The sequence below is a fragment of the Mytilus californianus genome, unplaced genomic scaffold, assembly GCF_021869535.1.
Source record: "Mytilus californianus isolate M0D057914Y unplaced genomic scaffold, xbMytCali1.0.p SCAF_5, whole genome shotgun sequence".
Lineage (NCBI taxonomy): Eukaryota > Metazoa > Mollusca > Bivalvia > Mytilida > Mytilidae > Mytilus > Mytilus californianus.
The window spans coordinates 86,664,502-86,675,203 of NW_026262701.1; the positions used below are offsets into that span (position 1 = coordinate 86,664,502).

The 10,702-nt window shown below is 32.0% G+C and overlaps 1 protein-coding gene across 1 annotated transcript; it reads left to right on the top strand.

Moving 5' to 3' along the window:
- The first annotated feature begins 1,172 nt into the window (after window positions 1–1,172).
- On the top strand, window positions 1,173–7,579 carry LOC127701694 (uncharacterized). The gene is made up of 6 exons (XM_052205694.1): window positions 1,173–1,310; window positions 3,614–3,754; window positions 5,072–5,254; window positions 6,564–6,678; window positions 7,067–7,117; window positions 7,303–7,579. Exons 1-6 carry the CDS (start codon window positions 1,232–1,234, stop codon window positions 7,337–7,339), a joined length of 606 nt encoding a protein of 201 aa, XP_052061654.1. The 5' UTR covers window positions 1,173–1,231; the 3' UTR covers window positions 7,340–7,579.
- The last annotated feature ends 3,123 nt before the right edge of the window (window positions 7,580–10,702 follow it).

The window sequence follows — 10,702 nt, forward strand, 5'->3', positions numbered from 1 at the left end:
TCAAAGTAAACCTGTCAGTATCATCACCTGTTCATTGTCATTTATCTTTGTTATTTTTACTTCTCTCACCATGTTATAAAAATGATACATTGCCTTGGACAAGTAAGTTTTCTTTGAACTTCACGACGTTATCGAAAGGATAACAACCTGTAGTAGACCATTTACATGCCTGTTACTGATAAAAAAAAACACTTATCTCAAAATTATACCTGTATTGAATACCAGTATTTTAGTTGATATCAATAATAATGCTAGAACCGTTTCAAATCGTATGACTTGAAATGAAATGATAAACTAAATTTGGTAACTTGATTCCCGTTAAAAATTTCAAAACCACGGATGATTTAATGCGCTTCGGAACGATATGTTGACCCTTCTCCTTTATGTCTATCCTTTTTTATAATAAAGGAAAAGGAATTATAACGGTAAGAAATAGATTTGTGGACATCGGAGGAATACACTCAAAACAGGTTAACAATCTTATGAAGACAACTGAAAACTAGATGTGTCGGAACGACACGAATGGCCCCGCTCGCAAAAAAAGTTTGAAGCCATTTTTAGGAGTGGAAGTTTTCAAAGCATAAAATCCGCAATTTTAGCAAAATTCATTGGAGCGGAATCAAATGTAAACTCGATTTGTAACTCATCATTGTGGACTCAAATACCAAAAAAAAACCAGCTCAATATGTGAAGGTGTTAAGAAGAAAAGTCCGTATAACTGTTCGTTGCGAAGTGATGGAACAACGGAATGACAGATAATGATAAAACTTTATGGCCATAAAAATCAGATGACCCCTTTCCTGTGAAGTTTAGATCTCAACAGACATGTACTAGCAATTTCAGATACCATAGAAAAAATAGACAGTTTAAAAACAAATATGAGCATTTAACAAATGTTATCATTAGATTTGTAATACTTTATCCTTTTTTGTTGGATATCATACTTTTTTGAAACTTTTTATGATAAAACCGCAGTTCTATTGACTTGTAATTATAAAAAAAACTCGTATAATACTGATATCCATAGTTATTTTTTTTTTGTTATTGCTATTATCAGAAGTCCATTACTGCTATTATTAGTTAATGTAAATAACGTGTTAATAAAATAAATGAACAAGCATACCAACCTATCACAGAATATTTGATTGGATAAGACGGGTTGTCATATCGTTTCTACCGACTGAAAGGAACATTTGTCAAATATAAAATAAACATAAATCTAATTTCAAGAATGTTTCTCACCAATTCTGGAATACTAAGGACATATCAAAATTTAAAAGGGATGCTTAGAATCATAACTTTATTATCGGGTAAGTTTTATAACATTTTCTAAACTGTTTTTGAGGTCATTGTATTCCTAGAAACTTATAATACAAGATATTTATTTTTCATAAAAAAATCAAATGTTTTTAAAGCATCCAGTTTCTTTGAATACTGTTTCATATGAATAACCATGCAATGGGTTACATTTTGTTACGAGATAAGCTCCAGTCCCATGTATGTTCGTTGAATAATGCTGGGAATTTATTTATAAACCTGTTAACACCACCTGATTGTCTGGCTTTGGCTATACTTTAGGTCTTTTTTGGTTTTATCAGCCCTTCAACGGTTGTATTAGGTGTTGGATTTTGAAGTATTTTGGCGTCGAACACGACTTAAGTGACATAAATTTTGAAATGAGCATCTTTTTCAGTAAAGTTGGTTTTAGTTATTAGTTTCGATTGTTGTTTTTGAATCTTTCAATTTTCTATTCGAGCGACAGTGATGAGTCTTATGAAGACAAAATGCACACCAGGCGTACAAAATTATGAGCCTGGCATCTTTGATGAGTTTTTACAACCACTTGATTAATGCCACTACTGGAGGATGTTTCGTCCCGATCCCGAGAGGTTCACCAGGCCAGTAGTCAACTGCACTTCTGTGTTGACATGAAATATCATTGATACAACCATTTTCTGTATATTTACTGATATAAAATGTTGTATTATTCGAAACGCTAAATTTTCTTCCCTCATACATAGAAATCATTATGGCATTACTTTTCTGAATTTTAGGTTTTCCAATGCACTTCATTTTTGATTTAGCCTCCGTTAATTAGAGTTTTACTACTGGGTCCTTAGGTAGAATGGCGTTCTGAATCAAAAGCCTAGTATTCCGGATGATTTTTTTTATATATTAAGTCTAAAATTAATTTTAAAGGTTTGACTTACTTCATAATCTGTCTCTCATTTTGATATTTACGTGAAGAGCGTAACAAACACTAATTTTTGTTATTTAATTAAATGCTGTATTTGAAAGAGTAAAACCTCCCCATCGACCGTTACATTGGCAAAAAAATCCTTACTTAGGAATAACATTTATAATAACAGCTTTATTTTACATTGTAACTGATGCAGCCCTGTTTAATTTTGATTTCTCTAAATACAGTACTTAATATTTTGACGAATTCAATCAGTGTCAAACATATGCTTCCTTTTATTATCTTGGCTTGAGTAACTGAAGCAAAAAGAGAAGTTTGGCTTGCTTTTGGATTGAAAGTTTTGTTACTCCCCTAGAGGCATCACTTCACAACGTTATTATTACATTCTACATCACTTAGCGTATGAAAACTAATATTGGACATTAAACTTAATCTATGTAAATAACACATGCAATGTGGATAGGATCTACGTTGGAAGGAAACTAACTGATTTACTTTCATGGATGCAGATTTACATGAGTTATTTGATTACATGTCAGCAAATTAATATAAGTCAAAAAAGCGTTACATTTTGTCTTCAACGGCTCAATTTTTTCACAGGGCAACTATATGATTGTAGCCAATTTGTATCAAAAAACATATTTGCAATATATTTCCCTTTCTCCTTGTAAGTCAACTCGAGTAGTAAAAGAAAGAATTTGAAATCATCATAAGGCAAACTGTAATCATTAGTAGCAAGCCTCTGACACCATGATAACATTTTTTTAAATGCTCTATTCCTTAGTTTAATTACCACCCGAATACATGTTAAAATCGGGAAATTCGAAGGAAATGTTTAGAAAAGTATGTGGTAGAGTTTTATCCCACAATATCTATTCTTACATTTTGTGTTATCGCAATACCATAAACGACTGATCAAAGCTTGAAATGATATGTTTATGTGTACAAAGGTTAAACGTTGTTTGACGCTGACAACGATATAATATCATTGTTAATGGAGAGCAGTTTTTGAAAAAAGTTTGACAAAAAATTATTTTCATCTTATTTGGCATTAAGAAACCTTGTTTTCTGCCTATGGAATTAATTTGAAGGTGAATATTAAAGTTTACAAGAAGATATGTCATCGAAATCATGGTTTTTATAAAAGTTTAATGCTGACAAGTGACAAAAGCAAATTTTTAAATTTTATTTTAGATGAATATGTTTACGTTTTTTGTTACTTCAAAATATGACATATCGTGTAATAAAGGATAATTTTAAAATATAAGCAAGGTAAATAATAAAAAAAAACAATCAAAATAAAGGCAAAATTAAGAAGAGTTAAATTGTTTGTAGGCAAAGGTTTCTGAAATGCATTTTGATTCATGATAATTAATATACTTAGTATAATAAATGTTGCTCTTTTGTTTTCAGTACTTGTTGGTGTTCATCTAGCAACGACAACAACAAGGTCACCGGAATGGGAAGGAACAACTGATATTCCCGAAGAGATTGAGGTTGGCGAAGATGTCACAACAAACAATTCTTCAATACCCACTACACCACTTGCTAATGGTACGAAATGTTTGAAAAAGCTCACCATCAGTGATTCCTATTTGTATGCTCAAAATGATTATTTAATATTCATGGTTTATACATTCTAATGAACAGCTGCAAACTTTAATAGCTGGTAGGTCGTCAAATTAAAAACTAGTTAAAATTTCCATAGCCAAAATATGCTTCCTCGAATTGCACAACTGACAGAAATGCAAGAAAGAAGTAGAGGCTTGGTTCTAGTTTATATAGTATATTGCGTGTATCGACTGGAAACCATTAATTTTTACCATTTTACAAGGAACATATTTCTGGAATAGTACATAGGATTACAAACGACTTCTTGTGAGTAATTGTGTCAAAACAATACATAGCTGCGGAACCGTGGCTCTTAAGTCCTTACAATATTTTTTAACAATTTGTGGACCGCACAAGTCAGAAAACATAATAAGGACCATTAAAGTTACTGTTCCTCATCTAAACAATATAAATTTCGTATTCGTAACACACTTTAATACGCAATCATCTAAAAATAATTATCAGTTTGAGTGTTTTCAAGGGGCGTATCTTTTCAAAAGTTGTATAATTGCGCCATTTTGAGGATGCCCTGATTTGATGGTAGGTTGTTGAAAAGCTTAAAGGCTCTACTACAGGAAACATGTTTCATAATTTTGATTAAATTTTAAGGGTCATAAATCGGGAACGGTAATTGAAGCAACTGTGACAATATTACTTGAACTGCATTTCATAGTAGGCGTTCTGTCTACTAAAGACTCATCAGTGACGCTCGAACCAAAAAAGTTAAAAGTCCAAATGAAGTTAGAAGTTGAAGGTCATTGGGGACCCAAAATTCAGAAAGGTTTTGCCAAATATAGCTAAGGTCCTGAGGTAGAAAATCCTATGTATTTCTAACAATCTAAAGTTCTGAAACATGCCACAGTTCAATGTGCACAACTGTTGAACATCAATGTCAACAGTGAAAATTGAACTTTATTTTCATGTTATTGCACATAGTTTTACCACAAGTTTCTACTCGAAGGTAATCTTCGGTTATCCTGAAACCGTATGTTTCGGCTAAAGAGGATGACAGAGGATTCCTAATGATTTGATAATAACGAATGGAGAAAATCAGAAGTAAGGGAAGGGATAAGGCGAATGTGCAATGATAGGCGGTGTTGCCGTTGAATAGCGGATTTCTGCTATATATATATTTGTCTTAGAAAATATTTATAACACATGTAAATGCCAAAACCAATCCTCAGATATTATGGATCAAGCATGCATATTCTTTTTAATACAAAGCATGTTACTTATTGTGAATTTTATATTTCTTCAAAGATCCAATAGAACAGAATGATTTTTACAACCCCACTAGACGTCCGCAAAATGTTAACAGCAAGACAACAAAACCAGTTAAAGTAATTTCAATGACAACTGTTAAAAGTACAAGAAAGACTACCTCAGAACCAACGGAAGCACCAGAAGCAATGGAAACAGAGGTTGAATACGAAGGAACAAGCGGTAAATGTCTACGTTGTTAAGTCATCGTATAATTCAATGTTCTTCCGTTGTCATAACAATTGTCAATTACTGATTCCAGTTAACAGGTACTTTTAAATATTCTTAATTTGATTATCATTCATAAAATGTTCATTCATTTGGTTTTGTTTTTATAAATCTGTTTATCCTTTATTACACATCACATCAATCACGAGAAAGTAAGTTAGAATAGAAGCTCAAAGCAGCTTATCTACCTTCATTTGTTTTGGTTTTTTGCATGTGTACAAAGTAGTGACCCAATCTAAATAGCAGTAAAGCAGAAATGGTATATAGAATACTACAGCAAAATGAAATAAGAACCACATGGTTGAGCTACTACAAACCAGAGGTGCCGTAACTGTTGAACTACCAATACAACACCACATTCACAGTACAAGTGCTTCGATACTAGCATGATTTGAAATTAAATATATTTGCTTAAAATTAATTTAATTGTCTTAAAATCAAGGCAAGAGATGAAAAACTCTTTTGGTTCCCAATTGAATCGAGTTTGTTGGAAAAAGGTTGATATGTAAAAGTATAGTTTCAGCAATATTTTAATACCAATTTGAAAATTGACAAAATGCATGACATTTGCATTATGCTTGGCATGTACATTGCAATTCTGCATGCATTTAAACATATGATCAATAAAACAATGATTGAAAACTGAAATGTGTGTCGTTCGTACATGATCAGAGTTCTTAAAGTACGTTTAAAATTGGAGTCTTGATTCATTTCATTTCCACAAACATTTTGACGTACCTTAGTGTAAAGAATGACATAGTTATGTCCCTCTTTTCTTCGTAAAATTAATGAAGGTTGATTTGATATTTGCATAGTGCATGATCGTTTTAGACATGTTTCAATACCTTAAAACGCTCTTTTAATTGTATACGAAGTGGGGACATTTATTTCTTGACACAAACATGCATTTCAGAGAAAGTTTTATTGAAACAAAATATTTGTAAATGTGTCAATCTAATACTACTAATATGAAATAGGATGATGGCGATGAAGATGTGTTGACCATGTTAAGCTTCTTTTACCTCTCTTATCCAGTTTTATCATCATCAACTGCAGACTAAACCAAGTATGTTATGCATCAATGGTATCATTTAAGACTATTTTGCACTTAAATGTATAGAAATGTTAAAAGGTATATGTAGTTATATATTTGTACTTAAAGTCATGATTTGTAATTTAACAAGATTATGTAATGACATAGTTTTAATGTCATTCATGTCTTTTTTTTTCTAAATCTGCGTAATTCATTTTCTGATATTAATAGGTGGGAACGCAACAAGTAAAAGTAATCTACAACGCAAAAATACAGGCAGTTGTCCACCCTTACATGATGCCATAGTGGAACATCATGTCATATTGAGGCACGGAGAATGTGAAATGTATGAGATTTTTAAGAACATGCTTAAATAAATCTTGATTTTTTTTCTGTTTCGAAGGTCAGACATAAGTGTTCGAGCTAAATGATTAATATTAGAGATTAGACTTATCTAATGTCAAATTTATTTTGATCAGCTTTTTTTATATATAATTATCTCTGGGATGCACACTAAGTATTTTATTCTTATGATTATAAAAAAAACATGTGAGGCAACATTCAATGACGTAATAAAAAGAATGCAACATCTATTAATCAATGTGCTAACATGCAATATAATATTTCCACATAATTTTGCATCTGATATAACTACAAAAATATACAGCAATGGCTCTGTAGCCACTAACCACATTTAACCAGCATACTTTATATATACTAACATTTACTTTCAGTGTGATATCTCAAGACGATTCAATCCGCTGGTTTAATAAGCCTGGAAAAAGGTAATTTTACACTGTGATAGCAAATTAATCAAAGATTCTCACAATCTTGCATGTGAAAAGAACACTTATTTAGCTATGCACAATGGTATAAGCTCACTTACTTACAATTACTTAATTTACAATAATTTTTAAGTATGACCTTTATTTAAAAAAAAGACATTCACTGTTTTAATTGTTTCTTTCAGTCCCCCCAGTGTATTCGTACGTCACATCAACACCTGATTTCAGCTGGCTATGGTGGTATTATTCAAAGAAATGATGAAAAGATAGATTGGATGTTTTTCTCGAAAGAAAGAGAAAAAAAAACTAACATTTACACATATGTTTTATCGACATACATTTCATAAACCGTGTTATTTATACAAGGAAAACATTGTTTACTTACAGATATGTCGGTCAGTTCTAAATTTATCTAATTTTTGTTCTGTCACCCTCCATGGCACAGTTAATCTATTTTGTTAACATCTTCCTTTTTTATTCGGTTTTATAGTAGGATAAAAAGATGGCGATATATACTTAATGACCATATAAACTAGAGACTAGCGATTGCTACAATAACAATGGGTGTCTAATTTAAGCCTAAGTACTTAACCACGGTAATCGATGTTCGTTTTTCTTCTTCTTGAAGTGGTGAATATTTATGCAAGAAGATTCATCAATTCCAAGGTATTTTAAAAAACGAAAACATCACGTTATAAATTTCATGCGTCCTAAGCGCTTTTCTTTAACCTTCGGACCAGGTGAACTAAAAAGTATGATACCGATTTATATACACACGATATGGAACGAAGCATTTACTCGGTATTTGATCAGTTAACCCATTTTTATGCAACGTTGTACCAAAATTTGTTCAGCATCCTCAAGGCACGATCAAACTATGTGACGACACTTCTATTTTGGTATAACGAATATTTTTTTAAAGAATATAGGCACGTAGTGGTTAGATATAAGACTCTCGAGATTCAAATTAGTTAATTAGAAGATTTTTCGGATGGATATGCTGCTTAAATCAAGTACGCCAGACGAGCGTTTCGTCTACAAAAGACTCACCAGTAACGCTCGAATAAAAAAAAAACCAAATAAAGCACGAAGTTTAAGGGCCCAAATTCCAAAAGGTTTTGCCAAAGACAGCTGAGGTAATCTATTCCTTAGTGTTTCGAAAATTCAAAGTTTATAAACGGTTAAAGAGGCACTAGCTGTCAAATTCATGTTCACCGATTTGACTCAAATTCTCATATTTGATTTATAACAATGTAAAACATTTATCCAAATTATAAAAAGTCTAAAATAAACAATATTACGGGCATGGGCTCGATAATATGTAGCTTCGTTCCGTGTGTATTTTAATCTAGACGACATCTAATTAACTGTCGAGTTGACCCCCCGAAGACCTCCGATTGCCATATAAGCGATATAAACATAAATAAAGATATAAATAGATATAGCAGAATCGTGCATTTGGATTTTTCTATGTCTGTTTAATTTCATATTATAGATTAAAAATATATGTTAATCACCGTTTTTACCTGTATAAGAATGATTTTTGGTGGATCGAATCAGTCAATCAAATGATTTACCTTTGTTTCACTTTCAATGTTGACATTCTTTTCCTCCTTTAAATAATTGAACACGCACAATGCATGCGGTATCCATCTCTAGCCAAGGGGTTAAATTGAAGTTCACATGAATACGGATTCAATGATGTCGAATTATTCACTTGCAAGTGAATAATTCATCCTCAATGTTTCTTAGCTTATTTTGACAAAATTGAACAATACTGGCTGCTAAAAGTGATATATTATTTCACTATTTCACTTTCATTAATGATTGAACAAGAAAAATCGTATTTTAGATTTTTTATATATCTCGTAGCTAGTGCCCCTTTAATTCAAAATTATGACCATATCAATGATAATTCACATCAACACAGAACTGCTGACTACTAGGCTGGTGATATCGTCGGGGAGGAAACCATCACCAGAAGTGGCAGCGAACCAGTGGTTGTAAATAAACACATCATAGATACCAGGCTTTAACATACATTTATAGTGCTTGTTTTGACAGATTAATACGCATATGGTCATTTAGCAAGTTTCAAAACATTAACAGTAATTATTGTGGTTAGAATTTGGGACACTAAAATACATGGATAAGTTCTCCATATATAGCGACAATAATGTTTTAACCAGATCCTTTGCAGTGTATCGTCATTGAAGCATGACTATACAGTTCGGTAGAACATTGATAAGATAAGCCTATGTTTTTTTTCACTGGGTTTAATGCGAGCTTTAAGTTATATGATACCAGGCTAAATGTCATGTAATAGATTTTGTAGTTTCACTTTTCAACCATTTATATCAATTAAAAAAAAAAGGAGAGAAGGGACAATAAAAAACTATAAGTCATACACAACTGACCACACCATGCAAAAAGAAAACACAAAGTCAATGAACAACTACAAAGAAAACTATAGATTAACAACACCTAAATCACCCAAAACTTAAAAGGGGTTAACTCAGGTTGCCCGGAAGAATAATGTGTCCTTTACCAGTGACACCAGTTGCGTTAAACCTTGTTCAAGTTATTTAATGAATCAAAACCGGTAATAAGACATCAAATACAATGAGATTGGTTAATATTTGTTATCTTAAACCATCTTAATTTTAAACCTAAACACTACCCAATTAAGACCAGTTCCTACTCAACTTCAGCCACACGTGATAAGAAAAATCCGAGGCAAGACATTTTCGAAATTCGGGGATGAAACTAAAGAGGAGAGGACGGGACTGTTGCTTCGACGAAATACACTAACGATACACAAATCAGACATATCGGTACTTCATGAATACCACTGCCTGGAATCTAAATGCGAAAAATAGGTCAACGGGAACTAAATGTCAAGTCAGTCTGTAAGACATCATTAATGTATACTATTTCAAGACATGCAAGCATTACAAAAATAATCGTACCGGTACAATTATCATGAAGTCCTAAGGCAACAATTCCGAGAAAAGTTTGTCTACACAAACAAAACCCTAACTTATTTTGTTAGTCATCATTAAATAAATTAAAAAAAAAATATTTACAAAATATTTTGATAAGAACATGTCCAATGTATATGATATTTTATTAAGTCCAAGTGTCAATTTAAAGTCTGTCAACCGGATCAAAGATAGAATTTACTTTAATTCCATGTACGATCTTCCTGTGCACTCTCGAGCTCTCGGTCTTTTCAGATTAGCACAAAAGTCATGAATTTCAGTTGTATGCGTATTGTTTTATCATAGTTTCAATATATGAAATTTTATTCATAGGTTTTGAATTTCTTTTTCTAAAATCCATCACTTTGTTTTGTCTTTTGACCTCGTATGTACACGAGTTTCATCCAGAAATAGTTTTTACCTGTGAAATATGTAAGCATTACTCTTTCAATATGATCAGCCCAGTAGTCAATACTTCAGTTCTGGCATGAAAATAGAGATATTGTTTGATTGAACTTTGCTGTTATAAAATTTTGAAAATTATTTTATATTTAGGAATATCTCCCTCATGCATAGCTCTGATTCCTTCTCTGGATTTGGATAT

Coding starts and splice junctions, on each gene's coding strand:
- LOC127701694 (XM_052205694.1), top strand. CDS start 1,232: ATGTTTCTCACCAATTCTGGAATACTAAGGACATATCAAAATTTAAAA. Junction 1,311..3,613: donor AATCATAACTTTATTATCGG/GTAAGTTTTATA, acceptor TTTTGTTTTCAG/TACTTGTTGGTGTTCATCTA. Junction 7,118..7,302: donor TTTAATAAGCCTGGAAAAAG/GTAATTTTACAC, acceptor TGTTTCTTTCAG/TCCCCCCAGTGTATTCGTAC.